This window comes from Brachyhypopomus gauderio, chromosome 3 (assembly GCF_052324685.1).
Source record: "Brachyhypopomus gauderio isolate BG-103 chromosome 3, BGAUD_0.2, whole genome shotgun sequence".
Lineage (NCBI taxonomy): Eukaryota > Metazoa > Chordata > Actinopteri > Gymnotiformes > Hypopomidae > Brachyhypopomus > Brachyhypopomus gauderio.
The window spans coordinates 37,136,223-37,150,935 of record NC_135213.1 but is presented as its reverse complement, the minus strand read 5'-3'; the positions used below and the strand labels follow the sequence as shown (position 1 = coordinate 37,150,935).

The 14,713-nt window shown below is 45.3% G+C and overlaps 1 protein-coding gene across 3 annotated transcripts in view; it reads left to right on the top strand.

The window, feature by feature from the left end:
- Positions 1-14,713, top strand: part of rasgrf2b (Ras protein-specific guanine nucleotide-releasing factor 2b) — a 51,211-nt gene that overhangs the window by 21,592 nt on the left and 14,906 nt on the right. For 2 of the 3 annotated variants that reach the window (XM_076998040.1, XM_076998042.1), the window contains exons 4-16: positions 788-877; positions 1,010-1,263; positions 1,483-1,562; positions 2,501-2,694; positions 2,835-2,944; positions 3,065-3,183; positions 3,897-4,057; positions 4,919-4,985; positions 5,708-5,844; positions 10,756-10,838; positions 11,441-11,689; positions 12,225-12,317; positions 13,180-13,655. In XM_076998040.1, coding sequence (XP_076854155.1) covers positions 788-877; positions 1,010-1,263; positions 1,483-1,562; positions 2,501-2,694; positions 2,835-2,944; positions 3,065-3,183; positions 3,897-4,057; positions 4,919-4,985; positions 5,708-5,844; positions 10,756-10,838; positions 11,441-11,689; positions 12,225-12,317; positions 13,180-13,655 — 2,113 coding nt within the window. The remainder of the gene's footprint in view (positions 1-787; positions 878-1,009; positions 1,264-1,482; positions 1,563-2,500; positions 2,695-2,834; positions 2,945-3,064; positions 3,184-3,896; positions 4,058-4,918; positions 4,986-5,707; positions 5,845-10,755; positions 10,839-11,440; positions 11,690-12,224; positions 12,318-13,179; positions 13,656-14,713) is intronic. The other variant, XM_076998041.1, reaches the window with a different exon arrangement.

Sequence of the window (14,713 nt, the reverse complement as noted above, 5' to 3'; positions counted from 1 at the left end):
ATGACAAGTGTAACAAAGTGTTGAAACAGTTACAATTGCCTACTGGCTTTCAAATGTTTACAGCTGCAGTAAGGCTTTACTGCAGCTGTAAACATTTGAAAGCCAGTAGGCAATTGTAACTGTTTCTTTACATCCCGAAGCACCCACTGCATGCAGCAAAGCACGCACACCGGTACCCTGAAGTGCACCTACTGAAACGCAGGCTAAGCTCTCTCCTCCTGTATGGTGAAGATCACTTTCCGGGGATAATCTCTCCAGAGAACAGAGTACTGGCTTTTTGTTTTGTTCACAGATTAAAGCAATTTCTAAACCTCCGTCATCCGTGGCCGACGTGCGTGAAACACGCCCATTCACACTGACCTGAGACGATGAAGAGATCGTTTGCTTGCATATTGAGCAGCTGGTGGATATATGGTGGGTGGGGTGTTTGATGCCTGCCTTTGATTGGCTGGGGGAAGTTGTCCATCTGGAGGAAGTGAGATGGTCATAAGCACCCAAACAGCGTCCACCGACATTGAGGCGAATGTGTGTTGTAACCATTGGTGCTGTCCGACTGCATTATCTGACCACCGTGCCGGATTGGACGATTATCATCACATGCAGGTGGAGTCTGGCTGTCACTGTCGGGCAGTTCTTTGGTTGGATATTCAGCCGTTCACCAAGCCTTATGTTTGACAGATCTGTGTGTAGTTTTCAGTGGAGAAGACACGAGATGTGACTAAGCTGTGTCCGACAGCCCATTTATGACTCAGTTAATCATATAAACCTGTTTGTATGAATATTGAAGATTGTGGCCTTGAACAAAACCAAGGAGAGGATGCGTCCTTACCACGTCAGCCAAGAGGAGGATGACCCCGATATCAAGAAAATAAAAAAGGTACCACGCATGTATAATGAAGTAAAAAAAATACCCGAGATGGAATTTTAGGGCTGTGGCTTTGGTCAGGTGTTTGCGTGGTTGTGCGTTGTCGTGCATAATGTTTGCTGACCAAGACGATGGGCCTCGCAGGTCCAGAGTTTCATGCGTGGCTGGCTATGCCGGAGGAAGTGGAAGACCATCGTCCAGGACTACATCTGTTCACCCCACGCCGAGAGCATGAGGAAGAGGAACCAGATCGTCTTCAACATGGTGGAGGCGGAGACCGAGTACGTGCATCAGCTCTCCATCCTGGTCAACTGCTTCCTCAGGCCGCTGCGCATGGCCGCCAGCTCTAAGAAACCCCCCATTAGCCACGATGACGTCAGCAGCATCTTCCTAAACAGGTGCGTATGTAGGTAGGGTGTGTGGGTGTGTTGGTGTGTCCATGTTTCTTGAACACCGTGGTGGAAGTTATGGTATCAGAAAGGAATAACGTGGCAGTCAAATCCATGGGTGAAGTGTTGGCTTCTAATTTATGTGGAACAATTAAAACATTTTTAAATCAAAGATATTTTTGCTTTATATTTTCTGTGCAACACTTACTGACCTCCTGTCCTTCGCAGTGAAACCATCATGTTCTTACACGAGATATTCCACCAAGGCTTAAAGGCAAGGATCGCAAACTGGCCCACACTGGTTTTAGGTACGCCACTCCCGTTTAAAGTAGTCCACACTGGTTTTAGCTACTCCACACCCATTCAAACTGGCCCACACTGGTTTTAGGTACGGCACTCCCGTTTAAACTAGTCCACACTGGTTTTAGCTACTCCACCCCCCTTCAAACTGGCCCACACTGGTTTTAGGTACGCCACTCCCGTTTAAACTAGTCCACACTGGTTTTAGCTACTCCACCCCCCTTCAAACTGGCCCACACTGGTTTTAGGTACGCCACTCCCGTTTAAACTAGTCCACACTGGTTTTAGCTACTCCACACCCATTCAAACTGGCCCACACTGGTTTTAGGTACGCCACTTCCGTTTAAAGTAGTCCACACTGGTTTTAGCTACTCCACCCCCCTTCAAACTGGCCCACACTGGTTTTAGGTATGGCACTCCCATTCAATCCGGTCCAAACCAGTTTTAGGCATGCCTCTCCCATTCAGCATCTACGTTCAAACGCCCCATTAGTGCACGCGGGAGCTGTTCAGTGCTCGTCACCGACAGATTGCACACTGCTGCCTGCTAGACAAGACATCAAGGACGGAGCTGTTAGCGTTGACGCACGGTGCCTTAGTCCAGCACACTCTGTGACGTCCGGGTTCCTGCTATCTCGCTGTGTGCAGACGCTCGTCAGCCCTAACAATGGAACTCTCACAAAACACCATCCGTCATTTCAGGCCTATAAGTCCAGATAAGCATTCTCCAGACTTGACAACAAAATAGGAGCCTGTAATCTACGACCTTGGCTTCCTTATTTGGACCAGTACCTTTTCAGTTTTGCCTGTGGGGTGGATTTGAAAACCGTGTATTAACAATTACAAGTCACCCATAAATATTAATAACGATTTTGAACTAGATAAACCTGTCCTCTTGATGAATATACGTGATGTAAGGTGCCTGGTGCTGTTCTGTCTCCCGTTAGCTGACCTCTTCGATATCCTCCTGCCCATGTTGAACATCTATCAGGAGTTTGTGCGGAACCACCAGTACAGCCTGCAGGTTCTAGCTAACTGCAAACAGAACCGGGACTTTGACAAACTGCTGAAGCAGTATGAGTCCAACGCGGCCTGTGAAGGCAGGATGCTGGAGACGTTCCTCACATACCCCATGTTCCAGGTGCTAACGAAACACCTCATCTACCTTTTACCACAGAGCGCACAGTATAGCACATTGTTTGCCATCTGCACGTTTATCTCGTACATCTCTGAGCGTAATTATGACAGGTCATTATTTTATGTTGTAATTCTTATTGACAGATCCCGCGGTATATTATAACTCTTCACGAACTGTTGGCCCACACACCGCACGAGCACGTTGAGCGGAAGAGTCTGGAATTTGCAAAGTCCAAACTCGAGGAGCTCTCCAGGTAATCGCTGGTCTGATTGCTTCTAGAATGTTCTAGAACGTTTCCCACAATTCCCTTTGATGCATGATTTTATAGACTGAGCCGATGCTTTTTTTTCGAACCCTTTCTGTGTGTGATCAGGGTGATGCATGATGAGGTGAGTGACACTGAGAACATCCGTAAGAACCTGGCCATCGAGCGCATGATCGTAGAGGGCTGTGACATCCTCCTCGACACCAGCCAGACGTTCGTGAGGCAAGGTGAGCTCCGTTCACCACGACGGCCCTCTTGTTCTCACGAGCAGGTGCATACAGCAGAGCAAGCCTGTCCCTGGAACTCCTGGGACAGCCTGGATCGGATCCCTCTAGGGGAAGAATAGAACATTCTTTTTTGGAGGTGAACAGCGCTGTCTTGAAGCTGGATACACGGTGTTTGAAAGTGATCCATAATGCATTGTGGTGCAGTGCTAGAACTGTGTGGTTGGAATGCGTAAAGAAAGCACATGTGACTGGCTTCTGTCAAGATGCTCTCTCCTTTTGTGGACCACACAAAAGAAAAGCAATTTCTCCTGTTGACCTTTTTGATTTCTTTTTTTAATCTTACTCCTGATCTCTCCTCGCTCAGAGTCTGTGAAAGACTCTGTAGTTTCAGTCACTCTCTACTGGGAGTGCAGGCACTGTGTGTGCGGTTCTGACCTTTGGATTAGGGAGAACACATATAAGTACATGTTTGTTTTTTGGTAGACTTACTAGTTTTGTGTATTTTTGTATCTCCCAGTTGTTTTTTAACCTTTTACCATCATATAATTCTTTTTTTTGCAATTCTCTCTCCCCCTCTCTGTCCCCTCTTCCTCTCTCTCCCTCTCTCTCCCCTCTCTTTTTCCCCATCTCTCTCTCCCTCTCTTTGTCCCTCCCTCTCTCCCTCTCTCTCCCTCTTTCTCCTCTCTCTCTCCCTCTCTCCCCCCCTCTCTCAGGCTCTCTGATTCAGCTGCCTTCGGTGGAGAGGGGTAAACTCAGTAAGGTGCGCCTCGGTTCTCTCTCCCTGAAGAAGGAGGGAGAGAGACAGTGTTTCCTCTTCACCAAGCACTTCCTCATCTGCACACGCAGCTCAGGTGGCAAGTTACACCTGCTTAAAGTGAGTTTTCCCTCCACACACACACACACACACGCACACACACACACACACACACAGAGTCCCACTGCTCGTGTGAAAACATTTTGTCTGTCAATTTTCAGTACTTGGATGGAAGGGAAACTGATGTGTGTTAAACTGAAACGAGCTTCTGATGAGGCAGCCCAGAACGTGATGGCAGGATCAACAGTGCCGATTAAGTCCACCGTATTAATCGTGTATGATGAGACTACATCCTCATTCAGCTTGATCCGTGATCCTTGTAGAGTTAAACCCGCCCACTCTCTCCATCCGTCTGTTGAACATCTGCGCTGCCCGTAAATCCAGGCTGACATAATAAAGCCGCTGGCAGCAGCTGGGCTTTGACTGTGTGCTCCTGGCAGATACTCGGCTTAATATAGATAGCAAATAGATATAACAGATATAACAAACTGGTATTTCTACACATGAGTAACGTTTATCAGTGCTCACGTTGGCAAAATGCTGTGGCAGAAACATCATCACTTATTGTAAAAAATATATATAAAAACTCATTCATGTTCATATTGTAAAAAAACTAAAACCATTTACATAACATCAATCAAGTGTATTTTTCCAATGACATATGATGAGTCCTACTGTTGTTTTCCAAAACGGTTTTATTAATAGAGGGCAAGTATGTAGCAATTTATGCATAAATAAACACACATAAATTAGTCTCTTGAGAATTCAAAATTTTAAAATCATAACGAGCCTGTAATCTTGCTGCGAATGCTGTCAATGATACAACAGTTCATCACTGTTGCTTTTTATTTTCAACGAGACACTGTCCTTCACACATACACAATTATGTGACCGTGTCATGCCACGCTCCACCCCTTACAGCAGGGCGGCGTCCTGTCTCTTATCGACTGTACCCTCATCGAAGAGCCTGACGCCAACGACGAAGACTGTAAGTTTTCCTCTCAGTCCATCAGTCAAACACTCCCGTCCTGGTGACGCAGCGGTCCCAAAACACGCACTGTTAACTTCGCCATGTTATGTCCGGTGGCACAGGTTAATTAAGTGTCAAAAGCAAAGGATAAGATAGACCTCTGGCAACCTCTTGCAAATGTCACATGGGTCGATGCTGTCATCAGGTGGATCATTAGCTCAGCTGGAGAACAGGGCCATGTGCCCTTGAAGGTGTTCTGCTATTACTTCTTGATGTCCTTTTCATGGGGGCCGAGAGAGAGAACAAACTCTTTTGTAGCTGGGTGAAGATATGCTCATAGAACTTAGCGATACCGTAATGACATTTACAAGAGTTTTTTAAAAAAAATCTACATTTCTAGATTTTTCTAGATTTAGAATTTTGCGATAATCAAATTAGTTAGGTGAAGGTTGAATGATGTATACATTTTTCAGTTGGTTATATTGGTTTTAATATGACTTTAGAGTATAGAGAAAAAAAAAACAGAAAAAGAAAATAAAAGATGTGGTAACCAGTACAGACTAGACTTCAAGAGTTCTTGTAGAATTAGCATTTGTTTGAATAATAATTTGCAAGCAATTAAGCTGTGCCTAATTGCACTGGCTGCAGTTAATTGAGAATCTACAAATTGGTTTCATGTTCTTATACAAGGTGGTGTGTGTGCCTGTGTGTATATGTGTGTGCATGTGTGCATCTGTCAGCTAAGACCTCAGGACAAGTGTTTGGCCACCTGGACTTCAAAGTCGTGGTTGAGCCGACTGACGCTCCCTCCTTCACTGTGGTTCTTCTCTCTCCATCACGCCCGGAGAAAGCAGCGTGGACCAGTGACATCAGCCAGGTGAAGCCGCCCCCTTAACCAGCACGCGCCCATTACCAACGCAACACCTGAACACCACTCACCCTGTCCATGCTTAAGGCTCAGCACTTAGTGATTCCTTACTCAAGACTTACTCGGTAGCCTATTCGTCACTTAGCGATCCTTACTTAAGACTTATTTAGTATTCAGCACTTAGTGATTCCTTACTCAAGACTTACTCGGTAGCCTATTCGTCACTTAGCGATCCTTACTTAAGACTTATTTAGTATTCAGCACTTAGTGATTCCTTACTCAAGACTTACTCGGTAGCCTATTCGTCACTTAGCGATCCTTACTTAAGACTTATTTAGTATTCAGCACTTAGTGATTCCTTACTCAAGACTTACTCGGTAGCCTATTCGTCACTTAGCGATCCTTACTTAAGAATTATTTAGTATTCAGCACTTAGTGATTCCTTACTCAAGACTTACTCAGTAGCCTATTCGTCACTTAGCGATCCTTACTTAAGACTTATTTAGTATTCAGCACTTAGTGATTCCTTACTCAAGACTTACTCGGTAGCCTATTCGTCACTTAGCGATCCTTACTTAAGACTTATTTAGTATTCAGCACTTAGTGATTCCTTACTCAAGACTTACTCGGTAGCCTATTCGTCACTTAGCGATCCTTACTTAAGACTTATTTAGTATTCAGCACTTAGTGATTCCTTACTCAAGACTTACTCAGTAGCCTATTCGTCACTTAGCGATCCTTACTTAAGACTTATTTAATATTCAGCACTTAGTGATTCCTTACTTAGCATTTAGCATTTGGAGACACCTTACTTAACACTTACTAAGTGTAGTAATACATGCTACATGATCAGCACGTTGCCCGCCCTTTAGTGAATCCATACTCAACACTTAAGCTGTATTTTCTCACAGTGTACCTAATATTATCCACAGTTCTCTTAGCCCATACTGAACACTTACTCTTCAGATGTTTGTCCAACATACTGATAACTGATGTTTACAAAGTACTTGCTTGGACCTGTTCCAGTACTTTTCCCCCTTGGTTTCTTGCTAAAAGCTTGGTTACCTGTTACTTACAAACCCTTACAAATAATGTTTTGAGTAACACTCACATAATCTTCATTCCAGAGAGCTTGACATTTTCCTCAGTGCATTCATATATTGCAGGCTAAAGGAAACAGGCCTTTACTTATACAAAGAGAGTAATATACATAGGTCAGAACTATTGTCAATTTTAACCAAATACAATGCGGACTGTAAATCTATTTTTCATCATTAGTGGCATTCATACCACGACAGTATTGTTTTTTTTTTTTTTTTTTTTTTTTTTTAATAAGCACACGTGTGAGCAGGACAGCAGAAGCATATCCTTGGGGACCGTCTCTGTCTCACGAGGCTCATTTGTCCTGGTGATTGTTGTCTCCCTCATTACTGAGAGATCGCTCTATTACTGAAGCTGCCAAGACACCAGTGTCCCTGTACTGGGTGGTGGAGAAGTCTTCAGGCCACCCAAGAACAAGGTGTTTATTGTGTCAGCAAGTGTTTATTTACTCAAAGAAAAAGGATGAGGTGTTTTATGGTCCTGGATGAAAATGGGAGAAGCTTGTGGGAAATGTTACATTATTCCAAGCTGCTGCCGTTGGGTTGGATTCCTTGTTGGTGTTTGTCCATTCTGTCAGTGTTCCCTCTGTAGGTATTGATTATGATTCATTGTGTTTTACGTGGTCATTTTGCTGTGAGGGGCTTTGGAAGCAAATTCTGGGTTACTTTAGCTAATTTGTTAACTGGACCAAATCAACAGCCCTCGCAGTGAGCAGACGACATGCACATGTCCATTCTCTACCCTTCCCCCTAAGCACGCAGCACATCACATATTTAGACATCGAAGTCTAAACTCAGAGAGGCCTCAAAGCTCTTTGAAAACTTTCAACAGTATCTTCTTGCCAGTCAGCAGTGCAGAGTCAAATGAATAAAACCCAATGAGAAAGATGAACCATGGAGAGGTACAACATACTAGATCAAAGTAGCACAGCAAAGTCCACCACCGCGTCTCTTCACAAGCTCTACACACCAAATATGGACCATTATGCAACCTCCCAAACATAGTTATAAAATATTCCACACATTTCAGTCACGTTTTCATCACTTTTTTCACTTTTCTTACCCAAACATATGACACTGTAACCACTGTCTTGAATACCTTCATTTCAGTTCCATCATGTTCAAAACAAAGAAAATATATTAGAACTCGACTAATAAATTTGTCAATTTTTCCCAATTAATTTTTTTTAAATATCTGATCTTTGAACAAATTCAAAATATATATTAATTTCTGAATTAGACCCAACCATTTCTGTGCAAGGAGGCCTTTAATCTCACTGCTAACTGAACACACATACCCAAAAATACGTGTAAGGTGATTAACAACACCAACCTACGCCTCATGCAGCATAAAGTAACTTACAGAATACATTGGGCAAAAGCTAAAATGGCAGTGCTAGGTACTGAAATTTGCTCACACTGCTCATCAATCACACCACAAATCTATATACACGCCATGTATTATCGTACTTATCAGACATGCTATAAATCAGGGGTGCCCACAGTTTTCAGCTTGCGAGCTACTTATAAGATGACCAAGTCAGAAAGATCTACCGGGGTGGCGGCGAACGTAATTTGTTGAGCGGGGGGGGGGGGGTGTGTGTGGCGAATGTTGAGCCGGAGAGGGGGGGGGGGGGGGGGGGGGTGGCGAACGTAATTTGTTGAGTGGATTGCAGATTGGCTACCGTGAATGTCAATCAAAATACAACCGTCAGTGCAGATGTGCGATTCATCTACTACTATTTTATGTGACGCGATCTACGCACATTCCTTCGCGATCGACCCACACTTCCTTCGCGATCGACCGGTCGATCGCGATCGACGTAATGAGCACCCCTGCTATAAATGAACTCTACTGTTGAAACAACTCATAACGCTATCCTCACCACTATCTGTTAGGTGCCATGTCATTTGGGTTAATTGAGTTAGAGTAGAGCACTGTTGATAGTGCTAACCTTCACCAAGAAAACTATTCTGATGAACTGAAAATCAAGGACAAACATTAGCATCAATCACTGGATAACTTGCTTCTAGACCGCAAATCAAAAAGCTTTCAGCATCCATCAAAAACAAAACCACCGAACCTGCAAACCAACCTGCGAAGCACTCAGTACCCTCTTACATTAATGACTCCTCCAACCTCTGCCTGTTCAACGAGAATAACCAAACACAAGACACGGTTCCCATAAACACACCCTACACCTGTAATCAGCCCAGACGTCTGTGGACCGTGACGTGCGGAGGCAGAGGTAGGATCCAGAGGAGAGTCATGATCTAGATGACATGTTTATTAAAGCATGGACACAAAACTGAAACTAGCAATCGAATCCAGTTAGCAATCCAAGTAAGGCAGCAGACAGCAATTATGCACCTATACCGTGTTAAATCGTCGAAAATGGGGTCAAACACTGACAGAGGGCAGCCTCAGAACAGGAATTAAATTTAGACTAACGAGGACTATAACGAAGGATAGGTGTAACGTAATACGGTAATACGGTAAAAAAAAGTAATAAGGGAGGGCCGTGATCATGAGGAGGAATACACACAGACATCAGCTTAAGGTGCTTGTGGAAAAATGTCATGGAAAAGTAATGATGTGCATAGTTTTTATTTACCCGTAAGCCTCCTAGAAAATGTAGTAACTAGAGGGAAGTCGAATCAATATTTGGTGTGTCTACCCATTGCTTTCAAAAGCAAAGGTACTGTTAGATTCACTGGCATACAGTTTTTTAAGGTGCTCTGCTGGTAAGATATTCAAAGCCTCTTGGAAAACCTCACAGTGTCCTGAAGAATTTGGCTCTTTCACTCGCTTCTGGCTCTGCATGTAATCCCAGACTGACTCAGAGACTTTGAGATCAGGGGGGCTAAATCATCTGCTGTAGGACCACTTGTTCTTTCTTTATGACTTTGGTCCCAAAATTCATTCTCCACAGTGCCAATGACGTCAAACAGACACCTTGCTGATGGAACTTTATGATGGACGATAAACTGTCTGTACTTTTCAGTAGTAAGGGAGCCATTCATTTTGACCTAATCACCAACTCCATTTGAAGAAATGCATCCCCAGACATGCAAGGAACCTTCACTGTGCTTTCCTGTTGAAGGCAGACACTGATCCACGTCACAATCTCCAACCCTTCGGTGGAAAACCGCCTTCTTTTCGGAGCCAAAACATCTCGGACTTCACTCCAGAGCACCTGTTGTCATTGTGTTGCTCCCCAGGTCTCATGTTTCTGCTGCAGACATGGCATTTCATGCACAGCTCCTCCATGAAGATCATTTCTGACAAGACCTCTCCAGACTGCTGATGATCGTGATGGTGGATATCACAAGCTTTGGGCCGAGAGTGAGGCCAGACATCCTGGAGGAGTAGAGAAACGGCAGTAAGCCCTGATGCACGTCGCATCTCGTGCGTCTGGCTATCTTGGCGGGCCACTGCGTTTTCGTGGAAGACCGTTTCTTGTTCTCAGCTTTTATGCTTTGGCAAAAGAGTTTGGACGGCCCATCTGAAGAATGCTTTGTGCCACGCAGTGCCCGACACCTCACAGACGTGCCTTTCTAATTTTCATTACATTAAATATTTCCACTTTGTTTAAATGTACTAATATACAATATATGAATATATGCATATACAATGCATGTGGTATTTGTAAACAAACAGCTTGGGTAAATAGCTTTTCTGCATTTCTCCAGACTCCACCTCAGCGCGTCCTCCATTTATTGCCTAATGCCATTTTGGCTACTGTGATTTGCTGAGCGTGACTGCAGTTCACAACCTTTTCCCTCCTGTATGTCCCTGTGTTTGTTCTGTGACCCGCAGTGTATCGATAACATCAGGTGTAATGGACTGATGACCAGCGTGTTTGAGGAGAACTCCAAAGTCACAGTTCCGCACATGATAAAGTAAGTAAGAGACATTGTTGTGCAGTGAGTCAGTGTGTGTGTGTGTGTGTGTGTGTGTTTCTATGTGTGTGTGAATGAGTGAGATAATATCTAGTTTAGTATTATTTATTTCATGGTGAAACACAAGCTACGTACCGGCACCAGCAAAAACTAGTGTCTTTTATTGAATGTTAAAAAATAAACTTAATAGCAGATGGTAGACATGAACGCTATTAATTAATAAAATAAGATACCGGCATAATGAGCCATCACCCAGACAGCTACTTGTCTCTATGCAGTTTAATTTGTGAGTGTGACGTCTTTGAGTAAACAAGCTCTCCAGATTCGGTCTGGCATGCAGCTGAGCAGGGTTCTAGAACAGTTCTAGAAGTACTACTGAAACCTCTGACGTGAAACACGTGACGTAATTCTACGCGTTATGGTAATTCTGTCATGTCACTCACCCTTTGGTGTTGGTCAAAATGGGTAAACCACAATCCACATTCACACACTCGTACACGGACCCATACACTGAGTCCATGGCTGTGGCAACCGGGCCTCTGAGCACACGGCTCGGCCCACGTCTCTCCTAACGGACGCGCTCTGCTGTCCGCCGGCTCCAGGTCGGACGCGCGTCTCCACAAGGACGACGTGGACATCTGCTTCAGCAAGACGCTGAACTCGTGCAAGGTACCACAGATCCGCTACGCCAGCGTGGAGCGGCTGCTGGAACGCCTCACCGACCTGCGTTTCCTCTCCATCGACTTCCTCAACACCTTCCTGCACACCTACCGCATCTTCACCGCGGCAACCGTCGTCATGGACAAGCTGGCCGACATCTACAAGAAGCCGTTCACCTCCATCCCTGTCAGGTAATGCCGCTCACCGGAGAGAGAGAGAGAGGGAGGGAGGGAGAGAGAGAGGGAGGGAGAATGGGGGAAGATGTCCCCTTTATGTGCTTTGCTACTCATGCAAAACGACCTTCTCAACTGGAAAGTTGTCTTCTGTCCAAATGTCCTTCACCGTACGCTGTTGCACCTCGTGAAAAGTGAAAAATGAATCATCAACCCTGTTGATTTTCCACAAATTCCTTCTCGGCTACTTGAGCAGTGTTTGTTTGCCTGTGTGCTTTCTGAGTTATGGCTTTTCCCACTAGATGAAGCAATGTTTCAAGAATAAACAAATTATATAACAAATAATAACAAATGTTTAAGGAAAAAAACCTGTCACTGCAATTTATTATTATTCCTGTGAACACATTGCTGCGTTTTGTTTAGAAAGCTGTCGAAAAACGTATTCTGTATAATTTAAAATGCATGAGTGATGTCATTGTCAGCAGCCAGTTGGGCAGTTTTGTGTTTGCTGTGTCATGTCCCTTCTCCCCCACCATACTGTGCTGTCACACAGGGTCCATTATCATTCATGTGACCGCTTGTCCATGGCATCCATCAGCCCAGACTACAGCTTGAAGATCAGGAAGATAGCCATGGATCATTCAAAGTAACATACCACATCTCTCCCCTCTCTTTCTCCCTCTTCCTTTCTCTATCTCTCGCTCTCTCTCTTTCTCTCTCTCTCTCTCTCTCTGCCTCTCTCCCCTCATTCTCTCTCTCTCTTTACTCTCTCTCTCTCTGCCTCTCTCCCCTCTTTCTCTCTCTCTCTCTCTCTCTCTCTCTCTCTCTCTCTCTCTCTCTCCCTCTCCCTCTCTCTCTACATATATATCTCTCTACCTCTCTCCCTCTCTCGCTCACTCTCTCCCCTCTCTCTCTGCCCCTCTCCCCTCTTTCTACCTCTCTCTTTCTCTCTCTCTTACCCTCCCCTCTCTCATCTCCCTCTGTTTCTCCCTCCATCCCGTTGGTGTTCCCTATGGCCACCTGTAGCCTGTTCTATTCTGTCTGTCACTGATTCTATCACACATATGATTCCCTTTGGATCTCATGAGGTTTTAGGGGCGGTTTTTCCTGAACACAGTTTAAATTGCATCATGACCAAAATGATAAAACTGTTGTGTTTTAGAAAGGTGTTTTAGTCTCCTAACAGGCATAATGTTGTCTTATAATAATGTATTGAAAACAATTTATCCAGGCTTGAAATCCACATATATTCCCTGTGTTAGTTTCTTCTTTGTTTTGCTCAGAAGATTCATTCTGCCCGTACACGGTGTTCCCCATCGATCATCCAGATGTGTGGTGTTTTTGCTCGTCTTTCTTCCTCAGTTTTCCCATCAGAGATGAGCGTACGCTTCCTCTCCTCATCCAGACCTCTGACAGGGGGGATGGGGTGGGCTGTGCCAAAGGGCTGGGTGTTGTCAGTCTCGTTCGTGTCTCATCTCATTTATGGCTCATCTCTCGCATGACCCCAGGTCCCTGGAGCTGTTCTTCGCCACCAGCCAAAGCAGTCGCACCACCAGTACCACCAGTACCACCAGTACCACAAGTACCACCAGCACCACCAGCAGCAGTGGCGGTGGGAGCGATCCCCCAAACGACAAGTCCCCCCGCCTGTGCCGCAAGTTCTCCTCCCCTCCGCCCCTCTCCATCCCCTCCCGCACCTCGTCTCCCGTCCGCACGCGCAAGCTCTCGCTCAACTCTCCGCTCAACTCCAGGACGGGCGCCCTGGACCTGTGCGGCCTCGCCTCTCACTCGCCCGCTAGCAGCCCCACCTCCTCCCAGCCCGCCTCTTCCCCACCTGCCGGAAACCCCAAGTCGCCCGTGGACCAGAACCGGGTCCAGAGCCCGTCCTCCCCTGAGCAGCAGAGCCCAGGGGCCCAGGACGACGGCCCTGACGCGCCTCGCATCGACGCCCTGAGTGGTAAACTGCGCCGCAGCATCAGGAGGGGTAAGGGTCGCTCGCGGGCAGACGGGGTGGGTCGGGGTGGATCATACAGAATTCTGCATGATTTAAAACATTAATAACATTAATTATTAAAATTGACTGATGTAGTCAATCTGGAAACATGTTGACAAGCATGCTTTAGCATAGTCCTAGTGTAATTCGGCTTTTCTAATGCGAAACAGGGAAAATGTGAAGATGTTTGGCCAAACACACGTTAGGGTCTCTCGCTGTCTGCTAGAAACATTTCATTTCATTTCAAACGTGTTGGAAACCCAGCAAGACAAAATAGATCTGTCATCTCCTTCAGTTCTCAGCTGTGTCAGCAAACTGATCTGAGATCAGGGGCACTCTGAAGGCCACAGTTCCTTCTTATGGAGTCCACAGAGCGAGCGCGGGAACAGCTGCAGTCCTGATTGCATTTGCATTTCAACACACTTCAATAACAGCCCTGAGTGGTTGCTGTTGTTTCTCCCAAAATCAGGACAGCAGGACACTGATATCGTCAGCCCGTGGCTGTAGCGATCCGAGCGATCCAAGGAGAGTCTAATTGATCTTCTGCACCCATTTCCCAGTTCACCAGGTGTTCCAGTCGACACACAGTGATCTAATAGTCGTGCTGTTCCATTCTTGCTTTGTCAAATTTCTGGGTCGCTGTTTTCTCTAGAAGAGGAGATGCACAAATTGCTTATTGTGCTCAGAAGCTAATGGTGTTTGTTGACAAAGGCCCTGATGAAACCCATTTGGCCTTCATCAGTGATGGCTGCAAAGATGATTGTTTGGACTATCCGGCTGTACAGAGCATTAGGCTCCCTGCTCAGAAACAAAGCTGTGTCTTTAACTTTCAGTTGTGAATGATGCTTCATGTTTTCACGTCTGTATGTAAGTTCTGCTTGGCTATTAAATCTGAGATGCGCTTGCAGCTTTGGTACTTCAAAGCTGGGGAAAATGATGCCAGCTCCCTGTGTTCATTCCAGAAAACTAGGTAGTAAGACATAAAAATAAAATGAAAGTAAGAAAAAGAAAGAGAGAAACCACAAAGGGAAGATAGCAGAATTACACTG